At 43.8% G+C, this 17,233-nt stretch overlaps 1 protein-coding gene across 5 annotated transcripts in view; it reads left to right on the plus strand.

The window, feature by feature from the left end:
* The window catches only part of nfia (nuclear factor I/A), a 123,900-nt gene extending 106,744 nt beyond the window's left edge, over positions 1-17,156 (plus strand). For 3 of the 5 annotated variants that reach the window (XM_072915136.1, XM_072915138.1, XM_072915139.1), the window contains exons 5-11: positions 6,942-7,059; positions 7,138-7,262; positions 8,865-8,912; positions 9,894-10,072; positions 11,126-11,291; positions 13,614-13,705; positions 14,818-17,156. In XM_072915136.1, the coding sequence (XP_072771237.1) occupies positions 6,942-7,059; positions 7,138-7,262; positions 8,865-8,912; positions 9,894-10,072; positions 11,126-11,291; positions 13,614-13,705; positions 14,818-14,832 (743 nt within the window). In that variant the 3' untranslated portion in view covers positions 14,833-17,156. Of the gene's footprint in view, positions 1-6,941; positions 7,060-7,137; positions 7,263-8,864; positions 8,913-9,266; positions 9,432-9,893; positions 10,073-11,125; positions 11,292-13,613; positions 13,706-14,817 lie in introns of all 5 variants that reach the window. The other 2 variants (XM_072915135.1, XM_072915137.1) reach the window with 2 other exon arrangements.
* Positions 17,157-17,233: the final 77 nt, after the last annotated feature.

Below are 17,233 nucleotides of genomic sequence, written 5' to 3' on the forward strand. Positions count from 1 at the left end.
AACACATCATACACACACTCCCTAGGCCCCTATAACACATCATACACACACTCTCTAGGCCCCTATAACACATCATACACACTCCCTAGGCCCCTATAACACATCATACACACACTCCCTAGGCTCCTATAACACATCATACACACACTCCCTAGGCCCCTATAACACATCATACACACACTCTCTAGGCCCCTATAACACATCATACACACACTCCCTAGGCCCCTATAACACATCATACACACACTCCCTAGGCCCCTATAACACATCATACACACACTCTAGGCCCCTATAACACATCATACACACACTCCCTAGGCCCCTATAACACATCATACACACACTCCCTAGGCCCCTATAACACATCATACACACACTCCCTAGGCCCCTATAACACATCATACACACACTCCCTAGGCCCCTATAACACATCATACACGCACACACTAGGCTCCTATAACACATCATACACACACTCCCTAGGCCCCTATAACACATCATACACACACTCCCTAGGCCCCTATAACACATCATACACACACTCCCTAGGCCCCTATAACACATCATACACACACTCTCTAGGCCCCTATAACACATCATACACACACTCCCTAGGCCCCTATAACACATCATACACACACTCCCTAGGCCCCTATAACACATCATACACACACTCTCTAGGCCCCTATAACACATCATACACACACTCCCTAGGCCCCTATAACACATCATACACACACTCCCTAGGCCCCTATAACACATCATACACACACTCTCTAGGCCCCTATAACACATCATACACACACTCCCTAGGCCCCTATAACACATCATACACACACTCCCTAGGCCCCTATAACACATCATACACACACTCTCTAGGCCCCTATAACACATCATACACACACTCCCTAGGCCCCTATAACACATCATACACACACTCTCTAGGCCCCTATAACACATCATACACACACTCCCTAGGCCCCTATAACACATCATACACGCACACACTAGGCCCCTATAACACATCATACACACACTCTCTAGGCCCCTATAACACATCATACACACACTCCCTAGGCCCCTATAACACATCATACACACACTCCCTAGGCCCCTATAACACATCATACACACACTCTCTAGGCCCCTATAACACATCATACACACACTCCCTAGGCCCCTATAACACATCATACACACACTCTCTAGGCCCCTATAACACATCATACACACACTCCCTAGGCCCCTATAACACATCATACACACACTCTCTAGGCCCCTATAACACATCATACACACACTCCCTAGGCCCCTATAACACATCATACACACACTCCCTAGGCCCCTATAACACATCATACACACACTCCCTAGGCCCCTATAACACATCATACACACACTCCCTAGGCCCCTATAACACATCATACACACACTCCCTAGGCCCCTATAACACATCATACACACACTCCCTAGGCCCCTATAACACATCATACACGCACACACTAGGCTCCTATAACACATCATACACACACTCCCTAGGCCCCTATAACACATCATACACACACTCCCTAGGCCCCTATAACACATCATACACACACTCCCTAGGCCCCTATAACACATCATACACACACTCTCTAGGCCCCTATAACACATCATACACACACTCCCTAGGCCCCTATAACACATCATACACACACTCCCTAGGCCCCTATAACACATCATACACACACTCTCTAGGCCCCTATAACACATCATACACACACTCCCTAGGCCCCTATAACACATCATACACACACTCCCTAGGCCCCTATAACACATCATACACACACTCTCTAGGCCCCTATAACACATCATACACACACTCCCTAGGCCCCTATAACACATCATACACACACTCCCTAGGCCCCTATAACACATCATACACACACTCTCTAGGCCCCTATAACACATCATACACACACTCCCTAGGCCCCTATAACACATCATACACACACTCTCTAGGCCCCTATAACACATCATACACACACTCCCTAGGCCCCTATAACACATCATACACACACTCCCACAGGATCATACATTGGTCATATTCAAAGTCCTCATGTGACATATTTACTGACTTTATAAATATAATATAAATTTTTGTGACAATAAAATATATTTATGTCATCATAGTAGTATCGACTAGATACGCTTTTGTACTTGGTATCATTACAGTGTAGATCCACACATGACATGTTTACATTGAGGAGCACTAGCCTGTTAGCATTGAGCTATTGTATCCTCCTACGGTGTGTAGTGAAGCATGTTTAACTATTCCTCGTCCTCCAGTGATAATGGTACTTGTAAGAAACGTACTTTATGTGTTGCCATGGAGACCAGGATTAGTGATTTAGAAGTGTTTCAAAGCACCTCCTGCTAACAATGTTTCAGTGTTATAACTTCACCTCTGTCCTTAGTTTTGAAGCCAAATGTGTCCATTCTTCTGTCCACACTGTGTGATTGTGCGCTGCCGAACATGCTCCTCTGCTCGTAAAAACAGAAATGTCACATGCACGCCGTCAACAACAACAGAACAAAAAAAAGGTATTTTTCAAAGGGAGTATTTACTAGTACTGGTATATCATACAACTAACAACTAAGTGGGATACTTGTGGGGGACGGTGTGGTGTGTTGGTAGAGTGGCCGTGCCAGCAACCTGAGGGTTCCTGGTTTGATCCCCTCCGTTGTGTCCTTGAGCAAGACACTTCACCCTTGCTCCTGATGGGTGGTGGTTAGGGCCTTGCATGGCATCAGTGTGTGAATGTGTGAATGGTGTCAAAGCGCTTTGAGTATCTTGAAGGTAGCAAAGTGCTCTACAAGTATAAGCCATTGACTTTGCAGTCGTTGATTTATTGTCACTGTAGTGATTGTGTCGCTGGCACAATGAGAAGAGGATAAATATTTTGATATTCAGTCTCATATAAATGACATGATTCTCTTGGAATGTTCACACTTCCAGAAGGAAACTGTAAAGAACCGTGTGTGTGTGTGTGTGTGTGTGTGTGTGTGTGTGTGTGTGTGTGTGTGTGTGTGTGTGTGTGTGATAGATGGACAGCGCTGAGCTCAGCACAAAAGTCCGACTAGCCAGCAGGTCTTGTCAGGACTCCTCCTCCTTTCATCCCGCCATCTTGCTCTGTGTCAATAAAGCGATGGTGGGAGTGTGGGGGGGTGAGATGGATGTGGAGCTTTAATGCTGATTGTTGTCTTTGTTCAGCAGCTTTAAAATGAAGTCAAACAGAAAAAGAGCACAACTGATGTGACATTGATCTCCCTATAAATAAACATCATGTCTTACCAGGCCTGGCCCCCAGGTGGCACTGATGACTGTCACATGTGTGCATACTACATGACCACAAGATGACTGTGACATACTACATGACCACAAGATGACTGTGACATACTACATGAGCACAAGATGACTGTGACATACTACATGAGCACAAGATGACTGTGACATACTACATGACCACAACATGACTGTGACATACTACATGAGCACAAGATGACTGTCACATGTGTGCATACTACATGACCACAAGATGACTGTGACATACTACATGACCACAAGATGACTGTGACATACTACATGAGCACAAGATGACTGTGACATACTACATGAGCACAAGATGACTGTGACATACTACATGACCACAACATGACTGTGACATACTACATGAGCACAAGATGACTGTCACATGTGTGCATACTACATGACCACAAGATGACTGTGACATACTACATGAGCACAAGATGACTGTGACATACTACATGAGCACAAGATGACTGTGACATACTACATGACCACAACATGACTGTGACATACTACATGAGCACAAGATGACTGTGACATACTACATGACCACAACATGACTGTGACATACTACATGACCACAAGATGACTGTGACATACTACATGAGCACAAGATGACTGTGACATACTACATGACCACAAGATGACTGTGACATACTACATGAGCACAAGATGACTGTGACATACTACATGACCACAAGATGACTGTGACATACTACATGACCACAAGATGACTGTGACATACTACATGAGCACAAGATGACTGTGACATACTACATGACCACAACATGACTGTGACATACTACATGACCACAAGATGACTGTGACATACTACATGAGCACAAGATGACTGTGACATACTACATGACCACAACATGACTGTGACATACTACATGACCACAAGATGACTGTGACATACTACATGACCACAACATGACTGTGACATACTACATGACCACAAGATGACTGTGACATACTACATGACCACAAGATGACTGTGACATACTACATGACCACAAGATGACTGTGACATACTACATGACCACAAGATGACTGTGACATACTACATGAGCACAAGATGACTGTGACATACTACATGACCACAAGATGACTGTGACATACTACATGACCACAAGATGACTGTGACATACTACATGACCACAAGATGACTGTGACATACTACATGACCACAAGATGACTGTGACATACTACATGACCACAAGATGACTGTGACATACTACATGACCACAAGATGACTGTGACATACTACATGACCACAAGATGACTGTGACATACTACATGACCACAAGATGACTGTGACATACTACATGACCACAACATGACTGTGACATACTACATGACCACAAGATGACTGTGACATACTACATGACCACAAGATGACTGTGACATACTACATGACCACAAGATGACTGTGACATACTACATGACCACAAGATGACTGTGACATACTACATGACCACAAGATGACTGTGACATACTACATGACCACAAGATGACTGTGACATACTACATGACCACAAGATGACTGTGACATACTACATGACCACAAGATGACTGTGACATACTACATGAGCACAAGATGACTGTGACATACTACATGACCACAAGATGACTGTGACATACTACATGACCACAAGATGACTGTGACATACTACATGACCACAAGATGACTGTGACATACTACATGACCACAAGATGACTGTGACATACTACATGAGCACAAGATGACTGTGACATACTACATGACCACAACATGACTGTGACATACTACATGACCACAAGATGACTGTGACATACTACATGAGCACAAGATGACTGTGACATACTACATGACCACAACATGACTGTGACATACTACATGACCACAAGATGACTGTGACATACTACATGACCACAACATGACTGTGACATACTACATGACCACAAGATGACTGTGACATACTACATGACCACAAGATGACTGTGACATACTACATGACCACAAGATGACTGTGACATACTACATGACCACAAGATGACTGTGACATACTACATGAGCACAAGATGACTGTGACATACTACATGACCACAAGATGACTGTGACATACTACATGACCACAAGATGACTGTGACATACTACATGACCACAAGATGACTGTGACATACTACATGACCACAAGATGACTGTGACATACTACATGACCACAAGATGACTGTGACATACTACATGACCACAAGATGACTGTGACATACTACATGACCACAAGATGACTGTGACATACTACATGACCACAAGATGACTGTGACATACTACATGACCACAACATGACTGTGACATACTACATGACCACAAGATGACTGTGACATACTACATGACCACAAGATGACTGTGACATACTACATGACCACAAGATGACTGTGACATACTACATGACCACAAGATGACTGTGACATACTACATGACCACAAGATGACTGTGACATACTACATGACCACAAGATGACTGTGACATACTACATGACCACAAGATGACTGTGACATACTACATGACCACAAGATGACTGTGACATACTACATGACCACAAGATGACTGTGACATACTACATGACCACAAGATGACTGTGACATACTACATGACCACAAGATGACTGTGACATACTACATGACCACAAGATGACTGTGACATACTACATGACCACAAGATGACTGTGACATACTACATGACCACAAGATGACTGTGACATACTACATGACCACAAGATGACTGTGACATACTACATGAGCACAAGATGACTGTGACATACTACATGACCACAAGATGACTGTGACATATTACATGACTGTGACATACTACATGAGCACAAGATGACTGTGACATACTACATGACCACAACATGACTGTGACATATTACATGACTGTGACATACATGACTGTGACATACTACATGAGCACAAGATGACTGTGACATACTACATGACCACAAGATGACTGTGACATATTACATGACTGTGACATACATGACTGTGACATACTACATGACCACAAGATGACTGTGACATATTACATGACTGTGACATACTACATGACCACAAGATGACTGTGACATATTACATGACTGTGACATACTACATGAGCACAAGATGACTGTGACATACTACATGACCACAAGATGACTGTGACATATTACATGACTGTGACATACATGACTGTGACATACTACATGAGCACAAGATGACTGTGACATACTACATGACCACAAGATGACTGTGACATACTACATGACCACAAGATGACTGTGACATATTACATGACTGTGACATACATGACTGTGACATACTACATGAGCACAAGATGACTGTGACATACTACATGACCACAAGATGACTGTGACATATTACATGACTGTGACATACATGACTGTGACATACTACATGACCACAAGATGACTGTGACATGTGTGCATATGACATGACCACAAATACATAGTGGAAGTTCTGACTATTAAAGTGATGGCCCGGTGCTCTCTGTAGTTGAGTGCATAGCACATAAGGCTTGTGATGTCACTGACTGTTAAATGTTGTCGCCTGCCAGCGCCCATCGCTGCTGGGAGCGCTCCTAACTTCTCGCTGGCGGACCTGGACAGCTCCTCCTACTACAGCATGAGTCCAGGAGCCATGAGGAGGCCCCTCCCCAGCACCTCCTCCTCCAGGTACACACACACACACACACACACACACACACACACACACGAGTGTCCATCATGTGTGAAAAGTGAGGGTGTGTGCAGCTCGGCCAAGAGGATCAAGTGCATGGAGGAGGACGTGGACAGTCCGGGGGAGGAGTCTTACTATCCCCCTCAGGGTCGCTCGCCAGGCAGCGGCAGTCAGACCAGCAGCTGGCACGAGGAGCCAGGTACTCTGTCGCCATGACAACCACCACGCCCGCTTCACCACTGCCATACACTTCATGCCAACTACAACCTGCTGACTGTGTGTGTGTGTGTGTGTGTGTGTGTGTGTGTGTGTGTGTGTGTGTGTGTGTGTGTGTGTGTGTGTGTGTGTGTGTGTGTGAGAGCGAGAACAGAGTGATGTATAGAGAGAGTATGGACAGCTCAATGAGAGGCGCCATGTTTGCTACCAAGGACATGCAATTGAGTCCTTCTGACAAAATAAAGCATAATAATAAGTTGAAATATTAGTCTGGAAAGCACATAATTACATTTCATTCTTGGAGGTAACGATTCGGTTCAGAGACTATACTTTTTTTAATATTAATATATTAATATTATATATAATATATATATAAAATATGTAAAATAATAATAATTATATATAATATAATATAATAGTATTATTAATATTTTTTAATAACAGCTCTGATCAATTTCTATATTACTTCAAAGAAAACTGTTTAAAAAAAATGTAAAAAAAAATTATACTCAAACATTAACTAAAGTAACTGGACAGGACAGATTTTAGGTAAACAAAAAAAATTGTTTTTTTTTTTTAAACGAATTCTGATTTTTTTGATTGATTAAGAACCATTACAAATAACAATCACGATTCATTCGTAAATCTTTCTTCTTTTTTTTTGACACCCATACTAAATAAATATACCTAACCCACTCATAAACTTACAATAAAACATATACTAAATAAATATTCCTAACCTGCTCATAAACTTACAATAAAACAAGCTTTGATTTTGTCAAAGTGTACACAATAATCATTTTGCGGCCGTTTTCTGTGCAGCACATTCATGCAGTGTTGTCTTACCTCGGAAAATACACCACCACCAAAAATGACCGTATTACCCTCATTTTGCCTAAATCCTCATTAGCTTTGAACCAACAATTAGTGAGAAATGCTAACTTCAGTGTGAAGTACAGTACAGGACAAAAGTTTGGACACACCTTCTCTTCATTTTCATGACTATTTACATTGTAGATTGTCCCATCACAACTATAAATGAACACATGTGGAGTTATGTACTTAACAAAAACATCTTTTATATTCGAGTTTCTTCAAAATAGCCACCCTTTGCTCTGATTACTGCTTTGCACACTCTTGGCATTCTCTCCATGAGCTTCAAGAGGTAGTCACCTGAAATAGTTTTCACTTCACAGGTGTCATAGTTTTGATGTGACAATCTACAATATAAATAGTCATGAAAATAAAGAAAACGCATTGAAATGAGAAGGTGTCCAAACTTGTGGCATTCTCTCCATGAGTTTGAAGAGGTAGTCACCTGCAGTGGTTGTCACTTCCCAGGTGTGCTGCACATGTTGACGCGGAAAATAAATGAAATGTATTATTAGGAAGCGCAGTGGTAGCTAACATGGCGGCCTGTTAGCGCCATTTGACCAATCATTGAGGAGATTGCTTGGTTGTCCATGCTCTCTGACTCTGAGAGAGATGATGTAATGGCGCCCCCTCTGGTGTTCTTTGGTATGTTCACGCTGCTTCTCTTTTTCTTCTGCCTTCTTTTCCTCCTTTCGCTTGTCACTCCCGACAGGATATAAGCTGCGCGGCTCGCTAGCTAGCTCCTTCATCTCCCGACAAGGTAAACTCCTCCTCCTTCCTCCTTTCCTCTCCTCCTCATTGGCCTGCTCCACCCTGTGCTGATGACATCATCAAGCTGTTCATTCATTGGCTGTAGATATTTGCTGTGTGTGTGTGTGTGTGTGGAGGGATGATCCTCCTCTCTCATTGGTCACTTAAATGTGATGGGCGGAGCAAGAGAAAGAGAAAGTCGTGTTAGCATCCTCCTAGCATGTACTTGGCTGCAGCTGTCCAACTGGCCCCGCCCCCTAAGGACAGAGCCCACCCCCTCTACTCCCGCCCCACCCCCACTTCCCCCATGTATAAAAGAAAATGCTGACAAGCTCCTCCCCCTCATGGTCGTGGTTCTCGGCAGGGATGGCGTTGGCCGGCGGCGCCTTAAAGAGGTCAGCTTTCTACGAGGCCACGCCTCCACCTACTGGCCACGCCTCCTCTTCCTCTTCTTCTTCTTCTTCTTCTTACTCCTCCCCCCGAATGGCTTTCACGCATCATCATCGCCCCGTCATTACCGTACCTCGAGGTGAGGTCCAAAGCCCCGCCCCCTCCTGTCGACCTCACCCCCACCACCGTGTCAGGAGAGGAGTGTGTGTGTGTGTGTGTGTGTGTGTGTGTGTGTGTGTGTGTGTGTGTGTGTGGCAAGTTCAAATGTAGCCAATAAGAAGGACAAAGACAGAGTGGGTGTACATTACCACCTCATCTGGATCTTCTCCAGAAGATTCCAGCACTTCTCTTCATCCTCCTCCATGGAAGACATCTTCTTCAGGGAGGAGGAGGAGGAGGAGGAGGAGGAACTAATCGTGACTTGTGTTCCTCTACAAAACATAGATAAATAATAAGTGTGTCTTTAACCACTAACGAGCAGTCACACACTATTGGTCCAATGACAGCCATCATGCGTGGTCTACGTGTCCATCGCTGTTTATTTGTGTTCATCTGAAGCCACGCCCCCTTTTAAATGTCCTTCTGTCCTCCCCCCCCACAGCCAGCCCCCACGCCCCCCCCTCCAGCCTGCATTTCTCCTCCTCCCCCATCCTGCAGCAGCCCGCCTCCTACTTCTCCCACCCGGCCATCAGGTACCACCCCCAGGAGACCCTCAAGGAGTTTGTGCAGCTGGTGTGTCCTGACTCCGCCCAGCAGGCCGGACAGGTGGGCTTCCTCAACGTAAGTTCACACACATCGAATACACAACTTTGGAGACACGGCCTGCATTGTGTGTGTGTGTCTGTGTGTGTGTGTTCTTGTCTTTCTAGCCTTCTTGAGACATGAAGATTTAGACTTCCTTTTTATTGTCATTGAAATGTGAACTTTACAGCACAGATAAGAAGGAAATGTGGTTAAATAATCTCATGGTAGTGCAGGATAAAAAAGCAATAAGGTGCAGATATAAATACATAAATAAATAGGTTACTGTACAGGAGAAGGAAAAGTTCACATTATTATTATAATATTGCCAACATTTTAAAGCTTTCTTATAAAATGTAGACTGTTATTGAGTAAAATTCCAACTTGTATCATAATATTACACAAATGTTCAATTTTTCTTTTAAAATTTTGACTTGCGTTGAGTAAAATTACAACTTTTATTATAATACTAGAGGCAGGCATTTTTTTCTGTAACAAATACAAGAATGTGTGTGTGTTCTTGTATTTCTAGCCTTCTTGAGACATGAAGAAGGAAAAGTATCTTCCATATGAGGAGGTGTGAACAAGTGATGACATAAATCAATAACAAAATAGACAATGTCTCATTTGTGGTGACATCTATCAACATGAGGGTGCTCCCAAAAAGGAGGGATTTTTATCATTGTTGCTTTTAAAAGTGCTCCCCCTCTGGTCAACATACGAAATAACAAGTGTGTGTAAGAAATTGAAATGCGTCCCCTTTGGTCAAAATTAATTTAAGATAAATAAATAAATATGTATATAGAGACATACTGTAATAACTTCATATAAATAATGAAGATTAAAAAACAATTACAGACAAAAAATTAAAAAAAAAAAAGAACTAAAAGCTGACCTTTTTTATATGTGCATAGTATGTATATATTATTCATGTTGTAAATACACTTCTTTATATATCTAGAAAGGCTGGTCCTAAAGAGGGCTCAAGAAGGTAACAAGTACAAGAATGTGTGTGTATTGATTGAGTGAAAGGTTTGGGTTTCAAACACACGCTTTAACACACATCCCCTTGTGCCCCCCCCCCCCCACCAGCCTAATGGTAGCTCGCAGGGAAAAGTCCACAATCCTTTCCTGCCCACACCCATGCTGCCCCCGCCCCCTCCTCCCCCCATGGCCCGGCCCGTACCGCTGCCAGTCGACGCCAAGCCGCCCTCCACCTCCTCCACTGAGGGAGGGGGGAACTCACCCACCTCGCCCAGTGAGTGCACACACACACACACACACACACACACACACACACACACACACACACACACACACACACACACACACACGCTCACACACACACACACACACTTATGGACACACACACATGTGGACACACTCACACACACGTATGGACACACACGGACACACACACACACACACACACGGACACACACACACTTATGGACACACGCACGTATGGACACACTCACACACACGGACACATATAGACACACACACATGGAAAGTCACTTGATATAAGGAAACTACATAGAAAGTAAAGAGCTATAAAGTATCTTAATAGAAAGTAACTAGATATAAAGTAAATACATGTATATAAACGAGATAGAAAGTGACTTTAGAGAAAGTAACTAAATAGAAAGTAACTACATGTATATTACATAGAACGTAACTATCGAGCAAAACTAGAAAGTCAATAGATAGAAAGTGACTATTGATAAAGTAACTAAATAGAAAGTGACTATTGATAAAGTAACTAAATAGAAAGTGACTATTGATAAAGTAACTAAATAGAAAGTGACTATTGATAAAGTAACTAAATAGAAAGTGACTATTGATAAAGTAACTAAATAGAAAGTGACTATTGATAAAGTAACTAAATAGAAAGTGACTATTGATAAAGTAACTAAATAGAAAGTGACTATTGATAAAGTAACTAAATAGAAAGTGACTATTGATAAAGTAACTAAATAGAAAGTGACTATTGATAAAGTAACTAAATAGAAAGTGACTATTGATAAAGTAACTAAATAGAAAGTGACTATTGATAAAGTAACTAAATAGAAAGTGACTATTGATAAAGTAACTGAATAGAAAGTGACTATTGATAAAGTAACTAAATAGAAAGTGACTATTGATAAAGTAACTAAATAGAAAGTGACTATTGATAAAGTAACTAAAATGAAAGTGACTATTGATAAAGTATCTAAATAGAAAGTGACTATTGATAAAGTAACTAAATAGAAAGTGACTATTGATAAAGTAACTAAATAGAAAGTGACTATTGATAAAGTAACTAAATAGAAAGTGACTATTGATAAAGTAACTAAATAGAAAGTGACTATTGATAAAGTAACTAAATAGAAAGGAACAAGATACAGATTAGATATAAAGTGAGTATAGAGAAGGTAACTACATATAAAGTCAATAAATAGAAAGTAACTACCGTATTTTTCGGACTATAAGTCGCAATTTTTTTCATAGTTTGGCCGGGCTCCAGTGCGACTTATGTATGTTTTTTTCCTTTTTTACTATGCATTTTTGGCAGGTGCGACTTATACTCCGAAAAATACGGTAGATATTGTGAGTTCAAACCCCGGCCGAGTCATACCAAAGACTATAACAATGGGAGCCATTACCTCCCTGCTTGGCACTCAGCATCAAGGCTTGGAATTGGGGGTTAAATCACCAAAAATGATTCCCGGGCGCGGCCACCGCTGCTGCCCACTGCTCCCCTCACCTCCCAGGGGGTGATCAAGGGTGATGGGTCAAATGCAGAGGACAAATTTTACCACACTTAGTGTGTGTGTGACAATCATTGCTACTTTAACTTAACTTTATTAAGTACCTAGATAGAAAGTAACTGGACATTAAGTAAATAAATATAAATAAACCAGATAGAAAGTAAATAGATAGAAAGTGACTACAGAAAAAAATAACTAAATAAAAAGTAAGTAGATTTCAATTACATAGAAAGCGATTATAGAGCATGTAACTAACTAGAATGTAAATCAATACAAAGTGACGATATAGAAAGTAACTAAATAGAAAGTAACTAGGTAAAAAATAATTACGAGAAAGTAACTGGATATAAAGTAAGTAAATATAAAGTAAGTATATATATAAAGTAAATAAACAGAAAGTGAGTCTAGAGAAGGAGATGAGATATAAATGAAATAGGAAGTGAGTATAGAGAAGTAAGAAGATCAAAAGAAAATACATAGAAGAATGAGACTAGTTAGAAAGTTAGTAGACACAAAGTATCTGAACAGAAAACCACAAGATCAAAAGTGACATAAAGTAACTCATACAGAGAATGTACAGTAACTACAATGTTACTAGATTTAAAGTAACTAGACATAAAGTAACTAGAATGCTACTAGATATAAAGTAACTAGAATGTTACTAGATATAAAGTAACTAGACATAAAGGAACTAGAATGTTACTAGATATAAAGTAAAAGACTAGTAAGAAGAATGTTACTTGATAGAAAGTGAGGAGATAGAAGTGAACTAATTGCACATAGAAAGTAACTAGATGAAAAGTAACTAGATGTGTTGATGTCATCATCAGCCTACTCAGCCCCGCCCACCACATCTCCTGCTCAGAGATTTGTCAGCGTGGGACCGCGAGACCCCGCCTTCAACATCCCGCAGCAGCCGCAGGTATGAGCACACACACACACACACACACACACACACACACACACACACACACACACACACACACAAGAAGAGTGGTCCTGCAGGGATAGACATCAGTTAAAGTGTTTGTGAGAGGGAGACCCCCAGGGAGCGTACAGTAAACAGTCTCATCGCCGTGGTGACCAAGTGGACTGTCTGTGCATTCCTCTGTGTGTGTGTGTGTGTGTGTGTGTGTGTGTGTGTGTGTGTCTGAGGGCAGATGGCAGCAGCTTTGTGTGAGGGTGGGCATCGTGCCCATGGCGGTCAGCATAGTGGTTGCCATGGGCAACGATGGCGGTTGTCCACGGACACAAAGATGGAGGGCCTCATCATGACAACAACACACCCACTGGGGGGGCAGAGGGTGACATGGTGACACCTTCAAGGTGACTGCGCACGTGTGTGTGTGTGTGTGTGTGTGTGTGTGTGTGTGTGTGTGTGTGTGTGTGTGTGAGTGTTATGTTGACTCAACCAAATACTAATGGCGAGAAGAACCTCCTGTCAGCCATCTTTGTTTGTCTTCACTTGTCGCACGTGTGTCCCTCTTGTTACGTTATTAGCATGTATGATGTTGTCTGTGATGTGTGCGGTCTTGGCGGGAATGACCACACACACACACACACACACACACACACACACAGTGGGAGTGTGTGAGGACAGTCTGCAGTGCAGAGCGAGGAAGAAAAGTCACAACGTCAGCAAGTTGTATTGATTAAAAACTAACCTTCCACTCTTCTTCTCCTCTCACTACACACACAGACACACACACACACACACACACACACACACAAACAAACACACACACACAGCGAGGGAAGCACAATAAGTCAGGAGCGACACAAAGCCACACACATCATTTTTACAAACTTTTGTCCAAATGTACGTTGTAAGTAGTGTGTATTGTTTAAAAGTGTGTGTGTGTGTGTGTGCTCTGGTTGCCTTGACTATGGTCATCGCATTGTTGCCCCTAGCAACCAGACACGGGACAGCGAGGAAATGAAACATGGTAGAACACACATATGGCCGTGCTGAGTTCAGGGTCTGTCGGGACAGTGGGACATCTGTGTGATGACGTGTGCCGTGTCTGTCCACAGTGGTACCTGGGATAACGACTCCAGAGGCCCCTCCCCCTGCGTGCACCTGTACAACAATGGCTGCAGCCCCTCCCCCAATCTGACAAGAACGATGTCCCGCCCCCCCTCCTGCACCCTCCTCCCCCAACGCGCCTGACTCCGCCCCCACCAGCATCAGCATGGCTCGGGCGGGTCCAAGGGTCCAGTCAGGTGACTGTCTGGGTCACATGACTTTGTTTGGTGCCAGCCCCGCCTCCCGGGCCCTCCCTTTTTGTGAGGGGTGGGGCCAAGACTGACGGATTCCCCCCCCCCCCCCCCCGACCCCACCCCGCCCCTGTCAGGAAAAGGGTCTCTCCAAGGACAAGGACGCCCCTTGATGGAAGAGTGGGCGGGGCTTGTTCAGGTTTTCTTTTCTCTTCACATCATTTTGGCTCCTCCCCCTCCAGTGTGATGACGCTAGGGGGCGGAGCCGCGTGGAATATGGACGTGAGGAAAGTGCAATTGTGTTGGCTAGCTGGTTAGCGAGCTAGCCGCTTCTTTTACCCAGCAGTCCTCTCGCACCTCTGGACTCTAAACTAGTGAGGTACAAAAGACTTCTCTTCCTCTTCCTCTTCTTCTTCTTCTTCTTCTTCTTTGTTCCTGGTGGAAATCCCTTTAAAAGACTGAAATTAACTTATTTATTGTTTGTTTCAATCCACGACAATGTGACTTTCAACCTTTTTCCCCTCCTCGCTTCCTGTTTGCCAGATAATCTCCAAGGGGCGTGGCCTGGCCACAGGCTGCTCCGCGATTGGCCCGGCTCTCCAAGAGGCCGCGTCCAGTCCACAGCACTTAGGCGTGGTGAGGACTATCTATGTACATAAATATAGAATATATACACCTGCATGTCCTAGTGTTAGTCACATAGATGATGTAGTTAGTCACATGCTTCCTTTTCTATCTCCTGGCCCCGCCCCTCCACTCCCGCCTGATGACTTTTTGTGAAATGAACGGTTGGCCTTTACTTTGTTGTTCAATTCATCAGACGGACTTTTGGCAAACAATCAATGTAGTGCCTAAATGAAAGACACTTAACGAGTCAAATAGAATTTCAACCCGGAGGAGACAATCAGTCGTTGAGGGAACTGATGACAATTTCACCAAACCTCCTCACACGCCGGGTTGGGACCACGGTGCTGGTCATGTGACTTCCTGTCGTGCTAATTCCTGAGAGGAACGGCGACGACTTCATTATGCAAAACTTGCACTTCCTGTCGGCTTTTTCTTTCTCTTCCCGTCAACCAAAGTTAGCACGCGACCGGCGCCGCCTAGTGGCCGGTCCCTAAAAAAAACAAAACAAACATATGATAACCACGAAAGCCCCCCCCCCCTTCTACTTCCCGGTGACAATCTCGCCAAGCTGAGCCGCCGTCACTCGGGGGGGGGGGGACTTCCTCCCCGGACTCTGCGGTCGCTAACGAGCCTTAACGAGTCCTGAAGGTGTTTACACTTTTGTCACGTGATCGCCGACTTCCTTTCCTGCTGACGTGCACTAAAGCCCGCCCCCGGGGGGGTCGCAAGAAAGGTCAAAGCAATATGTGTGTTGTTGTGTAGTTGTTGTGGCGCGGCAGTGAGGACGTCACACCTGTGTGTACCTGCCCCCCCCCCATACACACACCTTTTTGTTTTTGTGTGCTTGTAATGATGATGATGATGACTCAGCATCCTCCTCTTCCTTTGTGTCGCTCATTCCACGCGGAAATAAACTACATCAACATTCTTTTTTTTTTTTGGGTTTCTTTTCTTTTCCATGGCTTTCTTTCCCCGCACTTCCTCATCCTCATCTGTTGGCCCCGCCCACGTCACAGCGAGCCAATCGCAGCGGCGCGAGGCTACCGATTGGACGGCGCAGGCGCAGATCGTTTGCTCGACGGCGCGTTGTCGCTTTCTCGTTGCCATGGCGACACGTGAGGAGGTGATTTAGAAGCCCCTCCCTCCCGCCATCGACCTGATACTTTCCTGCAGGAGACCAATCAATGCTGTTTGTGCTGACTTCAGCATTATCCCCCCCTGCGTCGCCATGGCAACCCTTGCACCTGCGCCCCGCCCCCTTCGCCCAGTTGGGGTCGATGCTGCTTTGATGGGAAAGTTGCGCACACAAAGTTTGTCCCGAGGCTGCAGTGGGAGCACGTGACGTCATCATCATCATCGTCATCGTCACAATGAGGGCCACATCCCAGCATGCACCTCCAACTCTCCTGTGCCTCTTTGACGCCACCTTCTGTCCACTTCCTGTGTCCATAAGTGGCACTTCCTGTCCCCCAACAGAAAAAGCGTCTCTATGCAACAGAACCACAACAGAATAAAGACGCTCACACGCAGTCCACGTCTCCTTTCTTCTTCTTCTTCTTTTCTTTACAACATGCAACTTTCACCACCACAGCGTAAATAACTCACA

This window comes from Nerophis lumbriciformis, linkage group LG18 (assembly GCF_033978685.3).
Source record: "Nerophis lumbriciformis linkage group LG18, RoL_Nlum_v2.1, whole genome shotgun sequence".
Taxonomy (NCBI): Eukaryota; Metazoa; Chordata; class Actinopteri; order Syngnathiformes; family Syngnathidae; genus Nerophis; species Nerophis lumbriciformis.